Source organism: Cyprinodon variegatus, unplaced genomic scaffold (genome assembly GCF_000732505.1).
Source record: "Cyprinodon variegatus isolate N-32 unplaced genomic scaffold, C_variegatus-1.0 Scaffold232, whole genome shotgun sequence".
NCBI lineage: Eukaryota > Metazoa > Chordata > Actinopteri > Cyprinodontiformes > Cyprinodontidae > Cyprinodon > Cyprinodon variegatus.
The window spans coordinates 620,012-635,955 of NW_015150685.1; the positions used below are offsets into that span (position 1 = coordinate 620,012).

At 41.1% G+C, this 15,944-nt stretch overlaps 1 protein-coding gene across 1 annotated transcript in view; it reads right to left on the reverse strand.

Annotated features, from left to right (window-relative positions):
* The window catches only part of LOC107088918 (bifunctional heparan sulfate N-deacetylase/N-sulfotransferase 2-like), a 26,869-nt gene that overhangs the window by 6,521 nt on the left and 4,404 nt on the right, over positions 1-15,944 (reverse strand). Inside the window, 12 exon segments of the mRNA XM_015381382.1 lie at positions 640-749; positions 2,855-3,025; positions 4,854-5,028; positions 5,187-5,310; positions 5,381-5,477; positions 5,570-5,752; positions 6,921-7,049; positions 8,162-8,347; positions 9,577-9,731; positions 9,824-9,911; positions 11,787-12,765; positions 12,767-13,234. Coding sequence (XP_015236868.1) covers positions 640-749; positions 2,855-3,025; positions 4,854-5,028; positions 5,187-5,310; positions 5,381-5,477; positions 5,570-5,752; positions 6,921-7,049; positions 8,162-8,347; positions 9,577-9,731; positions 9,824-9,911; positions 11,787-12,765; positions 12,767-12,831 — 2,462 coding nt within the window. The 5' untranslated portion in view covers positions 12,832-13,234.

The window sequence follows — 15,944 nt, forward strand, 5'->3', positions numbered from 1 at the left end:
GATTTGTATCGGATTCAGGACCACAGAGCCAAGTGGTCTAGTTCGCATTGGAATAAATCAGATCTGTGTTGTTCATGTTGACTGTCAAAAAAAGATTGCATACAGTTCGCATATGGACCAAATAAAATCAGATTTGGGTCACTTCAGGCTGCTGTGTTACCTAGCCTAAACCACCTCAAGAGAGAGTAAAAATGTTGGGTTATAACAGTTATACCACATGGTGCATAAAATGATCAGATTGGATTTCTGAGTTGTCATTTATTCATCTGATCAATCAATACTTTACTGGTAATCAACCACTGCTGTGTCCCAACCACTAGTCTGATAGGACCAGTTTTACTGACAGGTGTCTAACAAAAGAAACTCATTTTAATGTGAAATTTATTTCCAATTAGTCTTCCTCTCTTTTTTTTTCTTTTAAAGATAAGGCAGCATAAAATCAATGGAGGCATCATTTTAGTTGTAGGAATCTTCTGCATATAAGAGCACAATTTGTTTTGGCTGATCTAATTCTACTACTTCAAAATATTAATGCCATTCAATACTTTTCTCAGTTTACAGGAACAAAATAGGGGCTTAGTCTTTAAATAAAAAAGCAGTGTTGTTTAGAGATTGGTTGTGTGGTGTGTGTTGAATTACATCAGTGCCTGCGTGTAGTTGAAGATGGGAGTGACACCGAGAAATCTCTGAATTCCCTCCATCACCTGCACAGGATTAGAACGCAGCAGGGCCCCGTCCACAATGTGCAGCTGAAGAGACACACAAACACCAGACATCTGTGACTCGTCAAAAATGGCAGAAAGGTTAACGCAGCTGCTGCAGAAAACATCAAACTAGTCCCTGCTTTAAAAGGTGCAGAGACAAACTAACACACATTGATTAAGAGGTATAACAGTACGTTCACGTCGAACAAGAAGTCGCTGAAAATCTCGCCAGTTTTCTCTGCTTTAGCTCGCCTTGATGATCATGGAGTCTGGTGGTCGTTTGTTTCCCCTCTTCATGGCGGACATGGTTTCATAAAGCGACCGGCCATGTTTTTTAGCTCAGAAAGCTGAAAAAAGCTGTTTGTATTCCTAAGTTCACCAAAATCCCAGAGATGGAAGCAGCATAGAAAATACCACCATCTCCTCCAGAGAGTAGGTCTGGAAGACGGTCGCCTTCCTTCCGCCAATCTGTGACCCACTTTGGGGTTCTGCTGTCCCGCATTGGGGGATGAATCACTCAGACAACAGAGGGTTGAGTGAGACAGCATTCTGGATCTCAGAGAGGAGCAGCGAGAAATCGGTGTGAGAAAACCGGCAGAGGGGAAGAAAAAAAAAAAAACAGAACCAGGACCAGGCTGCCAACCCTCTGGAACCACAGCGGGAGTTCGGAGGAGGATCCAGGTGAATGAGAGTGGGGAGAGGAGGAGGACACAGCAAGCATAGGCTGCAGCTGGCTGGGGCTAGATAAAGAAGCTAGCTGTTGAGGAACAGTGGACCACAGTGGCAGATCAGATAAGTCAAGGCTGATCTATACTCAGAAACCAGGTCGTCTGCGTCTCAGTGAATGTAAATATTCCCCCGCCCCTTCCACAGAAACTCTGGTGCATCTGTACAAAATTGTAGGTGACCGCAGACAGGAGGCCTCTGATTGGTCAGATCTACATCTGCTCTACACTATGCGTATTTCCTGTTTGGTACTTTACCAGCTTGTTTTGTTTGTATGACCGCCATTGTGGAAAACGACTTGTGAAGTTGGACCAGCTAGAAGATCGAGGTGCATCAGAACACTGGGACCCTTTATCCACCTGGATCCCCGCTCTTTTTGGCTCTCCGTTGTCGCACAAACTTGCCCCCACTTCCTAACCGCCTCGGCGTATCTAGACCCTCTCTAGTTCCTGATTGTCCTCCTTGCATTGTGGCGTGGAATAACAGCGCAGACCACGCTTCAATATTGGACATGAATAAAATATATGTGCCACAAACTCACTGCGACACACTGCTGGATAACCAGCCCTTTAACCGGGAAGACTGAACACTGAGGGCTGGTTAAAGACTACAGCAGCCCCAGAGTAGGACAGTGGTACATTGGGGAAACCAGTCACAGAGGCAGAGCTGCAAGAGGCTATAGCTAGCTGGAGCTAGCCTCTAGGCCAGGGGTCGGCAACCCAAAATGTTCAAACAGCCATATTGACCAAAAACAGACATACATTTAAAGGGTTTATATAGGCCTCTTTTATATAGGCCTCTATATGTATATTAGCCCACCATCAAAATTACTAATTAGCCTTAAATACATAATAATCATTCATGATTAAATGTTTATTTTCCCTGCAGCGCCTCCTGGAGAAAATGACAGCATGTGATTAATCTGCTGTACAATAATTGAACTCTGGAATAACAGGAGCACCACAGAGCATAAATATGGGTCAATTGGAGCAGATGTGTACTGATGACATCATCACACGCTCGGCCTGTCTGGAGCTGCATTTCACCTCCTATTATTAATAGTCTCTATATATGAATACATTCTGACTTTTTTCATTTAATGGGGAAATAACGACGATCACAGTCGGATAAACACAAATCAAATGAACAATTTGCAAAATCAGCCTGAGGCTGATAACGTTTCACGAGGACACAAGCACATGAGAAGTACACATATTGAGAAACGGCCATAGATAACATGGGAATCCTTCCCTACACCTACGATATTCATGCTCGGTGTGAACGCAGCTTTAGAGGAAAATGATGAACAGAGGAACTGAAATATACTATAGACATTTGAAAATGTGTTTTATGGTAGAGAAAATGAAGAGTGGTAAAGGCAGATAGTTGAGAACATTTTCGACGTTATAATAAAGTGGTTCTACCTGGCTGGGTTGGTAATATTGCAGCCATCGCTCCAAATGGGAAGCATAGGCTCCCGGGTGAAGGCACCGTTTCTGCAGGGTTAACAAGGCTCTGGGGGCTGAGGGTGCTGCCGTTACAACAGCATGGAAGGAGTTGTTCAGCGCTGCGGGGTCCTGGTGGGCTCTCTGGTGCTGAACACATAAATCGTAATAATGGAAACAGACATAATGAAAACACAGACAGGAATCTGTGGAGTTTCTTAAAGAGTGTGACACCAATATGCAAATTAAACTGAGAACATGGCTGGTATGTAACTATAGCATAAATAACATAACAAGTTTACCGATCCATCCGTATCACTCCAAATTACTAAATCCAATGAAACCTTCATCCTCTGAGTTACTTTTAAACAACTCAGCTAACTCCAAACTTTCTTTCTGCTGCATGATTTCCGCTTTTAGCTGCATATTTTTTATAGTTTTATAATCTGCAGAACATGATTTTCTTTTTGGTGCCATTTTTTTAACCCCTCAATTGTTTTTATACGGTAAGTTAACCCCAATGTTGAAATTATCAAAACAGGCCTAGAGCGCCCTCTTGGGGTTTAGTGTGAAAATAACATGAAATTATACAATAATGTGTTAATAATTTCACACATAAGTCGCTCCAGAGTATAAGTCACACCCCTGCCCAAACTATAAAAAAAACTGCGACTTATAGTCCTGAAATTACTGAAAGCACTGAATTCACACCAAACTATACAGAGTTACAGTGATCAAAGCTAACCAATTTTTTTTTTTTCTCCACACTTGGCTACAATTCTCAAGTAAAATGAAAAGCAATGCTTTATTCCTTTATTTTTCTTTCCAAACAGATATCTGAAACACTAGGTATGCAGCCTCAATCAACCAGTGAGCAACATAAAGAAACGGAATCCATGCAGCAAAGGACCACAGGTCGGATTCAAACCCGGGTCGGCCGCATCCAGGACTAAGGCCTCTGTACATGGCTCGTGTGCACCAACCACTGCCCCACCAAAGCACGCCTCAGTGTACGACATTTCAATCTCTGATCTGATTTTTTTCTATATTGCACTGACTGCATATGGAGAGGCTCGCACTAGTCAGGGTGAGCAGATCTGCACAGATTTTTTTTCACTTCTGTCTCTGTGCTATACATAAATTAATTCCACACATTTGACTTGGATAGATTAGGAAGTTATTAAAAAAAAAAATCTGCACATTCTATAAAGCAAAGCTCTACTTAACGAGTCTGTGCAGCCTCTAGAACCAGAACAGATAGAGTATTTTCATATATCAAAAACATAATGAGATCTACGTCTAAAGAAAAGAAAAACGCATCAATAAACGCTGTTGATTGGTTTCTATGCTGACTGAGACAGGGAGGTTATTCTCAGAGATCTGGGAAATGTATCCAAGTTTTTATTTCTTTTTTTCATAAAGAGGTGAGAGAGATACGCTGCATTTACCTGCTCTGTCTGATCCTCCTTATTTTGGTTTCTGTGAGGCTCAAGAGGATCATCATTTTATCCGTTTCTGACCTCCTGAACTCCTATCATGGGGAAAGTTTTCCATTTCAATGTTTCGTTCATTGTTTTTGCACCAGTCTGTCCTGCTTACTATGCAATGTGCTACTTCAAACTGACTCTTTCCCTGTGAGAGTATCAGATTTTATTTTGTATTTTTCCTCAAAAAGCGAATGTGTTTTACTTTGTAACCGAGTCTCTCTTCCTGTCAGACACATGATTGCTGCTGAATTGCTGCACAGTGACTAAAATAGACCTGGGCTCTCTCAGTTGGAGCTACGCTGCCCCCTGCAGGAAATCCAGCTAAACGCCACAACCTGTCGAATCAGACGCAAAAAACAGATTCAGTGTGTTCTGGCCTTAACTCATCAGGAGGAGGGCACTAATGTATCTACATTTCTCAGATTTTTACTGTAATAAAAAAGGATGCATCCTCCAAGTTCAAAGCAGTCCCTGAACATGTGGCGGCTCACCTGATACCAGGAGTACGCTCTGTCAGACGGGTTGATAAGCACAGCCAGGATTTTGGCTCGAGGTAACAGGGCTGCTGCTCTTTTGGGGGCTACTTCCGAGTCAAAGTAATTGGCACTCTTTTCAAACATGAAGTCTGCGCTAACATTGGAAGGAAATGGGAAGAACTCCATGTACCTTATGAAGTAAGAGACACAGAAAAAAAAAAAAAGCAAAAATCAAAACCAAAAGGCGCCCGGTTATTTAGATCATATGACTTTATGATAGTTATGTCGATGATTACAATGGAGAGAGAATCTAAAGATGGTGTGAAGGCATGCAGTGGGAATCTCTACCAGTCAATCCCATTGTCATAGTTGGCTCCACCGAAGAACTGGATCTCCTCAAAAGTAGTTGCACTGGAGAAGGAGCCAGTAATCGCTGGGTGAAGGCTCAGGAATGAATGAAGAGCTGTGGTGCCTTTGTGGAGGAAAACAAAGACTGATAAGCTGCAGAAGAAACAATTGAAAATGGAGATTAGGAAACTTACCCGTTTTCTGTGGTCCAATAATTAGGAATTTAGGAAGTCTGTCACAGGTTTTTTCTTTAGACCAGATGTCTTTGTGTCTCTTGTCGTGACACGGGTTCTGTTTGAAGCATAGAAAAGCGTCACCATCACCCAAAGGTTTTTATTTCATTTCCCATTAGAAATTTCAGATGACTTCAGCTAAACTCTTACCTGCCAGAGGGGGCTTCGTTCTTCTGGGAAGATCTGGAAATATTTTTCAGCAAGCTGAACCGGAGGCAATGTCTGCAACCTGAGGTTGGTCCAGCACTGGACAAACTTCACCAGAGACTCAAAGGTGTACAGCCCCAGACGGTCATTCCCATAGTTTGATAGGTGAGTCATAAATATGCTGATCTGTGTTCAAGGACAAAGAATGAGACAAGAGGTCAGATGGAAAATCAGAAAAGAAGTCCATTTGTGAGGGGTATGCAAGTGATCAAAAACTGTAACTTGCCCTATTAAAAGCGCTATAGGAGATCTTGGAAAAACGGTTACAGCAAGCTATAGTTTGGATACACAACCATGCCTCTCCCTTCAGACCACCACTCGAAACCACGCCTTCAAAACATGCTGTCTGTGATGCAGAGCGCAATGATAACTCCTCTGAAACTGTTTATTAACGCCTAGATTAACTTAAAATGCCAAAATCTGTTGGCAAAACATGTTTGCTTTTATTATCCTGGTGCCCGCAGTTTGGATTACATACGTGAAAAATGCCTTCCAGCCGCCACCGCAAACTATGAAGAGGTGACCAGGCCATAGGCTGCTGTAGAATGGGATTCCTAGTGACAGCGCACCGCTGGTGTACGGGGGCCTCAGCGGCTCCGACAGAAATAATATTTGAAGGCAGGATGGTAATCTGGATGAACCTTTAAGGGTTCTCTGTGTGCAGTCGATACACCGACTGCTTTATTCCACCGTAGCACACCGATCAATAATCATATCAGCCATTTTGGACGTGAAACATTAGGTAAAGGTGCAGTAGTTGATATTTTCTGATGCATTTTTTACCATGCGGCTTAAAGATCTCGCCACAGCTGCTTAGCAAGCAGTGAAATAGAAGGTCTGGAAGTGAAACCAAAATAAATGACCCCCGCTACAGTGAGAAATCAATGAATAAACCTCAACCAATCACAGACCAGGAGCAGGTTTCCATACCAGCAACATCAGACACTGAATATGTGTGACTGTTTCATCATTCATGTTATCTCTTCTGAAAGCGTACTGCTGATAAATGGACAACTTGAAAACTCAAATCCATAGATTTCACACTTATTTTCCAGTTAAAGATATTTAACAAATCCAGTAAGGTTTCCTGCTCATTAGCAGTTTTAACTTGCTGTTTGTCTGCCTACTGATGCATTTTAATGCTGGTACTGGTTCCACTGTTCAATATGACTAGCACTACTGCGACATCTCGGCAGCACAACGCGACTCGTTCAAGCCCTGTATGCTTTTAAAACGTTAAAAAAGGAACAGTACGCACCATCAGAAATGGTAAACGACAGCTGAGATGACTTACAGGGTTTAGGAGAACAGTGAGGAAGAGTTCTCCCCCTCTGATGCTCTTATCAAGCTCCTTGGAGCCTCCAGGGTATTCATTATAGAAGATGGTATGTGTGAATAGGCCACAGGTTTGCCTGGGCAGCACCTAAAACACAAAACAGAAGCTTCAACATCGTACAGCCGTCTGCTGAATGATGCAGAGATTTATGTACGATGATGAGGCTTTATTTATAGAGCTGAACATGAAAACAGTATCATCAAAAAGAGGCAGGAGAAGTAGTAAATACGTCAACTACGGGATAAAACGACATATTTAAAATGTGCTGGGAACTGGTGATAATAGGAGGCAGTGATTATGTGGAAAAGACAGGTCTGAATAAGACTATAAACTCTAAGTGTTTCAATAAAATGTTTGCTTTTTTTATTTTCATTGTAATAAATTAGAAAACTGATATTTTCATTTAAATGTCAATTTTTTTTCAATAAATATTAGTACGATGCAATTTTTTGGCCCAAATACTGATACCTGATACCTGGCTGTGCATTATCAGCTGATACCGATACCATCTGTTTGAAATTGATGTGTGTGTGTGTGTATGAAGAACTGCATACTACTTGAATGTCAAATAATTGCCATCATGGCTTTGTTAAGCTGCTGCCTATCTTTGTGAAGCAGGAAAAAAAACTAATACAAAGTGAATCCAGTAGAACCCTTTATTGCCTGCCTGGAATGGGTGACAATAGCAGGGATTAAAAAAAGCAAAAATCCTGAGCCTGAAATTTTTATTTTCAAGCCATGCCTAGGGGGCATGGGATCAGAGATTGCATGAATGATTGGTGCTAGGCCTCTGTCAGCTTTAGCTCTCGAAAAATACTGATACCTGGGTAGCAAAAACTGGAAAGAACTAATTGAAAGGGTAATGATTATGGCAGCATCATTCACTCTTATTAAAGTTTAGCTGATAAACTGAAAAAGATGAAAAACTTTTTGGATTTACCGTACAAGGATGTAATAAACACTAATTGTAGGGTTTGTTGTGTAAAGCAAAAGATCATCAACATAAGGTGCGACCCTTTGCTTAGTTCAAAGTTGATAGATAAGTGGGAAAGGAAAAAAACTGTTTGGTACAATCTGATGGGAACATCGGCCATGTGCAATAAGATCAACAAGGAGATGAGCACAATATAGTAAACCTAATGTTAAAACTTGAAGAAAAAGTTTGTCACCATAACAGAGAATCATGAAGGTGTAGTAACCTTTATTCCGTTGTGGATGAAGCCCCGGCGGTATCTTGCTGGCCTGAGGTGAGGGTATTCTTCAGTGCTGGTCACCTTGATTTTCCACACAGACTTCCAGGCTTCGTACAGCTGGGTGTGAACGGGGTAAACCCCTGAGTGGTGCGGAGCCACTGCATAGCCCATATCTGTTGGAATTCCATGCTCCTGTACAAACAGAGAAAGGATGATAAAAAAATCCAGACCTAGGTTTTTCTCATTTACATCACAACAAAACATATTACTGAGGTTTCAGGTTGTAATGCTGAGAAAAGGAACAGCAGAACATCAGAATCCGAATCATATTTATTACCAAGTAAGTAGGGTTGCACTTACAAGGAATTTGAATTGGTGTTGATGGTGCAGACAATACAGAATCTATAGCTATATACTTCATAAAACATACAATATACTATATGCAATATATAGTACATAGCTATATACTATATACAGTCATATGAAAAGCTTTCAGTGTTCGGTGTTTGCAGCAGCTATTTCAGTTTGATATATCTAATAACTGATGGACACAGTAATGTTTCAGTATTGAATTGAGGTTTATTGGACTAAATGTTCAAAATGCATTAAAACAAAACTTGACAGGTGCAAAAATGTGGGTAAGACAATGATCCAAAACACTGCAACAAATCTACTCAGGCATTCATGCAGAAGAACAATTCCAATGTTGTGGAACAGCCATCCCAATCCCCAAATCGGTTGAAGCAGGTCAGATGAGTTTGGGAGAAGTTGTAACACTCCACAGCGCTCCTTCTGTGTTTGCAACACCGTGAGAAGGATCTTTTTTTTTCAATTTTGTTCCCTAATCGAAAAAGTTGATTCATTCTTCAGGAAAACACTAACATATAAAAACAATAGGTGACTGTAACATATGCTACTGCCAACAGCAGTACCTATATCCCCCCACTCCTTCATAATAACAGCACTTATGCCGTTTCTTTTTCTAGAGTGTGTGGGCTTTTCATTGTTTTGGGGCTGGAAACTCCGCAGTGAAGGACGGGTGGAGTTGCTATTTATACCTTTAAAAATATAGTAGATAATTCCTTGTAATAGTTTTGGTGGATCTATTTGAAAATCATGTTTATTGCAAGTGTTATAAACTAGCTTACATTTATAAATTGATAACTGGTTATACAATCTGTACCAGAGGTTTCCCCGCCGTGTTTTCTACCTGGGCTGCTGTGGTCATATAAGCATCAGCCTCCGGCTTAGAGTCTGACTCTATAGCCTAAAGATTCGCTCTGGATGGTTCTGACCCATACGGTGTGATGCTCTCATGCTCCTCAGCATTGCTACCCTCTCCCAAACTTACACTAGCTGATGGTTCAACCATCTACTGAGCATCTGAGTCAACAAATGATCTCCATTAAATCTCCTCTGACCTGAGCAAAGATCCTGTTGAGCTTCATCTGCTCAGCCAGGACGCTGACGTTGTGAAAAAGGTGAGGCTGCATGTGGCTCCACATGTGAGGAAACCACCAGAAGTCCTTCTTGTGCTGCAGCAGCATGTCGTCTCCTTGATCCTCCTCATCTGTACCTGTGAAGACCCCAAATTAGACAGCGCTAAGCCAACATAGAGCCAAATTTAACAGTGGAAAATGCTTCCTTAAATCTGAGGATGAGGAGTACCTGTGTGATAGAACTTCCCTGAAAATCCAAGATTGAAGGTGAAATTAGGTACAAGGCCTCTTAGCTTAGTTTGAGTATTCAGCAAGGCCTGGAAAATGACAGAAAACTCAACAAGTTAAAACATCTTGGAAATGCACAACTCTACCAGCAAGGACACACAGCATGTTTGGTAAAATTCAAACAATAGTGATACAGTTTAACACACACAGCTTTAAACAATGTAATTATATATTAAAACATTCACTTACATTAATATTACATAACATTTACTGGATTACAAAATAAGAACGGTTTAGACCTTTTTTAACGGGTACTGCAAAGGTAAACTTCGCAAAAACTATCGTGAGCACCGTGGACAGAATAAAGAGCTGATGTCTATAGGAATGGTCATATCAATACCATTTAAGACCAAAGAAGTTTAAGCAGACATTGGTAAAAACTTGTTTTTATACATGTTCCTCCTTTCATAGTAGCTCATATGTTCCTTCTAACCATCATCAACTTTAAATTTTATTCTTTGTTTTATGAATAACAACAGCCTATCCAGTACATTTGTTTATTTCTGCAGAAGCCCTACAGTCTAAACCACTAGTGTCAAACAAGTGTTGAGGGTGGTGCCCTGCAACTTTCAGATATGTCTCTAGTAGGGCTGGTCAATTAATTGCATATGCAGTATAATCGCAATTTAACACAACGCAGTTTTCAAATCGCAAAGGCACTCAATTTTAATCACAATATATCTAACAAGAGTAAGACACAACATCTCTCCCTCCAGCCCATTAGGTGGCGGTAAAACACTTGACGTGGTTTGTTGCCACACAGAAAGGCAGAATGGTTTGCGGCTAGCATGCAGGTCCATGCACACAAGTAGAAGCACTTTTTCACACAAAGAATACTGTAAAGTCATCAGACGGTAGACTCTGGGCAAGCAAGCCTAAAAAACTGATAGCCAGGCGTGAAAAAATCTACAAGTTCGGTAAATCCGGTAAATGTAATGTAATATTAATTAATTTTTTTTTTTAATATTGGAGTTATTGGGCTGATGTGTCAAAAAAATCTTTTTACACTCAGATACCTGAGCTTTTCTCTAGCCTTGAATGCATCCTCTCATTTCTCAGCCCTAACAGCAAAATCGATAGCCCATATTTCCCTGCAATGTTGCTCTTAAATAATGGTTAGACAAGAGAATCAGTAATGAGAAGAGATGGGAGATCTGGAGCCAACAAGTCATCTCTATGTCATCTGTTTGTTTGTCCCATCCACTGAACAAGGTGAGTCCAATATGCACAGGTTCATTCACTCTGCAGATCGGACTCACCTTGTTCAGTGTCCGAACCTCCGCCCTAATCACTATATAGGGCACTATATAGTGGTAACGCTATTTTAGATGAGTGTCTGAACGTTTAGTAGATAAAAAAGTGGTGAACTTGAAATTTCCCACAATGCACCTTGAAATGTACCATCCATGATCACTAGACGAGCAGAGATATCCCAGGATGCTTTGACAGGAGAGCTCAAAGCATTATGGGATTTTTTGTCACAGCTGCCCGCTGGCGCTGCCCAACAGAGGCGACTAATAAGAAAGATGGCGCAGGCACCATGTGGGGCGGTGGAGTTATGTGACCAACAGGGAGCGAAAAGTAGTGATCATCTGTCAGAACGTTCACTTAACTGAGTTCACTATAAAGTCCACTATATAGTCCTTGCTCTATATAGTGATGGATAGATTTAGGGGTCGGGGCGGACGTTCAGACACAGCCAGGGAGATGACTTGATGACCCCAGTTCCTTTATCTCTGGTATTAAGTCACTGCAGCAGGAAAAGCAGTTTCCAGAACTTGGCTTTAATGTCCTTTGGCTAAACATCCTAGTAATTACTCATGTATAATCGTTACCATAAAAAATGTTCATTTGATTGACCATGTCAAAGTATGATAATACTCATGCTTCGTTAAGTGGCTCACCTCCACGTCAGACACCTTCATACGAGTGCCCTCTTTGCCCACGAATATATCATCCACGTCTACCAGGATGTGACGGTCCAAAGACAGACCCAGTCTTTTGCCTGTCAGGTAGCCGATGGCGTCCACAAACACCAGCTTGTGAAGCCAGTAGTTGAGGTTGTTCCCAAAGAGAACCCTTTGAATGCCATCGTGGAGCCCCAAGTCCTGCACCACGGTGGCATAGAGGGCCAGCGGACTTGGTCCAGAACGCGCCAAAGCATCCGAGGACTTGGGTGCAGCTAGAAGGACTGGTTCATACGTAGAGTGGTTGGACAGGAATACGGTCCAATCGTCCCCTGGCAAAGGACCCTGCTCCACTTGGTTGAGCTTGGTGATGTACAGCAGAGGAGCGTTGGGGTTTATGCAGTAGTCCCTGAGTCTGAGATGCGAGTGTAGAAAGAGGGGGAAACCTTTGAGCTGTGCACTGTGAAGTGAGTTTTCAGTGGCTTTGAAGAAGCCAATCACCCCCACTCCATATTCAGTGCAGTACTTGTCCAGCAAGTCGCGGTTCCATGTATCAAGGTTGACATATTTCAGCACATTTTCATAAATAATCAACGCATAGCGTCCGTGGCTCTGCTCCGTCAGTGTGGGCATGTCTCCCTTAGTGGGAGCAATTTCTGTCCGGTAGCGGAAGCGACTGGATTCTAAAATAGCAATGATTTCTTGGCCCAGCTGGGAATAGATACTCTCCACAAACACCAGAACCACCGGCTCCGTTCTGGAGTTGTCGATTGTCTTTACCTCCTGCAGTCGCTCTCGCCGCACAGATAGAAAAAGAGGTGACCTCTGACTACCTGTCTCACTATCAGCAGTACTGGTACTCAATCCCAGCAGCGTCCCCCCACCTCCGCCACAATCACTGAAGGGTAAAGGTGGGGGGTCCTTGATTTTAGGGCTGTTGGAGACGTAGTAGGCGAGGAAGGCCATGGAAAGCAAGCAGGCGATGAAGCTCCAGTTGACGGACACCTCGCAGGAGCTTTAAAATACCCAAACCAATAGCCATCTTGATGTTGGAGGGGAGCCAGAGAGGTCCAAACAAACAAGGGAAAAGATGGGGAGACGGGTTGAGAGGAGAACAGAGAGGGGGAAGAAGACTGAGCAGTAAATACTGTCACTGAGCTGCGCTGATTAATAGCCATTTACCCTAAGTCACCATGGCCATGATCATTCATGACTTCCTCTCTATGTTTGGTTCTGAAGTGCAAAACGACACTAACAACTGAGAGTTCAGGTCCTCTGTAAAAATCTGAGGTTTACTCTGTTCTGTTTCAACGGATGAGCCGATGTCTCTATGCAGGAATGTTTTTTATCATCATGAAGTCGCTTGGATGAAGGCGTCTCAGCACAGCCGGTCTGGACTTACAGCCTCCACTGTCTCTGGCCACTCTTCCATGACTTCTAAGACACTTTGGGACAAGAAGCAAACAGGATATGGAAAAAAAAAAATGTTAAATGCGATTTACATAGAGAAATAATATAAGACATCTATATTAATCATTATTGCTTTATTGAAATAATAACAATAATAAAGAAACCAGTATACAGCAAACAGTCTAGAAAATGTCCGTCCGTGATTCCCTCAGGAGTCTTTACAACAGACCAAGCATATTACGTTTTGGATGGCTTGAGCCATTGGGGTGGAGGCAGAAAGGCCCTCCCCATTTAGTTTCTTTGTGTAGAAGTTTTAAGGGTCCCTGAAAGCAATTAAAAGAAAAATCTAAATAATTAAAAACAAAGAAAATAAATGTACGAGGTGCATCTCCTAGAAATGTACATCATCCATACATTTCAAAGGTTTTTCAATCTGATTTGCTAAAAGCTAAATGAGAAACTGATTTTTTTTCCCATCAAAAATCTATCATAGATTTTATCATACATTCACTTACACTATATCAAGCTCCTTTTGCTTTTCTTGCTGCTAGACTTAATATACCAAATAAGTATTTAGTTTGACATTTACAGTAGCTGACTGCATAAAGCCAAAAGGAAGCTTCTCCCGGTTAAATGTAATATAATTACCATATATTGTCACCAATTCTGTAAAGATCTGCTGTCAAAAGGTAATTATTTTTGGATGGGCCCAAAATAAAAGAAAATTATTGGCTTCCTGGGATTGACACGAACTCCAGCAGTGAGGAGAACGCATGTTCAGACTTTGTTGATAAAACATCTGATGAGAGCCAAATGTTATGTAAATTAGACCATGAGGTTTACCAGCACCAGTGTTGTTTTTGATGGCCATCTTAGATTTAGTCTGATTAGTTTTAGTCACATTTTAGTCATTACCATATGAAATGCTGGTGAAGGTTCTCAGTCATCCAGGTCATAGCCATTCCAAACAACTTTAACAATCCACTGGACATGGTTTCCAAGTTTGAAGATGTTTCGCTTCCCATCCAGGAAGCTTTTTCAATTCAAAATGTCAGGAATAGCGTTGAGTTCCAGGCTTTATACAGTAGCCCAACAAATCCTTGTTTTGGTTTAGAAAACGTGCAAATTGTACCAGAAGAACGGGTAGGCCCCATAGCAATGGGGGTCGTTTGGGTTCTTTGTTAGCCTGCAATAGCCGATACCGTCTATCTTTCAGAGACATAGGTATCGAGCATTGCAGGCTAAGAAAGAACCCAAATGACCCCCAGTCCAAAGGGATGGATCCGTTCTTCTGGTTCAATTTGCATGTTTTCTAAGCCAAAACAAAGTGTTGTTGGTCCACTCTACAAAGCCTCAAACTTAACTCTATTTTTGACATTTTGAATTGAAAAAAGTTTCCGGAATGGCAAGCGAAACGTCTTCAAAGTCCAATGGATTTTTTTTTTTTTTTACTTTTTTGGAATACGATATCTGATAGTTTTAGTCGGTTTAATGTTGCACTTCATAAAACAGTTAACCTTTAGAATTTGGAATACCGACCAGATTCTATAGCAGACTCACAGCTCTAGCCTAGATGCTACAATAGCTGGGTATAGAATGCTGCCGTGCAGATCATCATTGCTGTTGGGCGGAAAACTTTGATTTCTAGAATTCAAAAAAAACTTTTTTATGAATTAATGCCCTACTTTAAAAAAAGTGTCTCACAAAAGTTCAACACATCCTATTGGTTGATTTAGCAGACAGACAAGCTAACAAAATGTAGAATAAAGGAACGGTTTTAGACATACATGGTTTCCATCGTAAAGCAAACACTTCCTGATCTACTATGAATTATGCCTTACACACAGATAAATACAATCTTCACTCCTTCAAAAAAAACAAAAATAAAACAAAAAAACACTTTTCTTTCAACTTTGGCAATGTTGGCTTTATTTCTGACAAGTTACCCCTCAGATACTGCTGTTCGGGGGTCAAAATAGATGTAAATTCACAGGGTTTTGATATAAGTAATACAGAGAGAACCTACATAATTGCCATGTAATGCCATGCCAATCCAGACATAAATATAATGAATATGAACTAAAATGTTGAAATATTCGAATAGAAACAAGAGCTATAATAGAGAAATATTCAAAGATCTATGTACCCTTTCATCTGGATCTTTATCCAAAAATAAACAGTATTAAATACTTTCTTTAGATTAAAGGATTTAGGGGTTAGGACGGACGTTCCGACACTTAGCTCTCAGCTGTTATTTTACTGACTCTGGGTCCACAACAACATCCATCAACCTTGACAGATTCAGTGTTTGTTGGCCTTCATTAACAATGGATCATTGTGTGCAGCTACACGTGTCGTTGAAACCAGGCCCTCCAAAACACTAACTTGGTCATAAACTGCATTTTTCTGGGTGCTTTTAGGCTCAGTGTTGGAGCTGTGGCCAGTTGATATTAAAATGAACATAGTCTTGTAGAGGAGTCTCAGATAAAGATCTGGACGTATTTAAAAGAGCTTATACGTTAATTTTTTTAGGGTTCTAAGTTATAATGTTTTGACTATCAAGAAGAATGTGTAACTTATAATACTAACTGAAAGTTAGAGAATGATCTAATGTTTTATACTTGTCCTTAACAAACATTGGTCTAATACGTGTTATTTTAAAGTCGTAGGGAAGCGGCTGTTCCAACGGTTTCTCCCGAGTAGTGCACGACTTTACATGAGTAAATAAAGTGAATGTGATTGGTC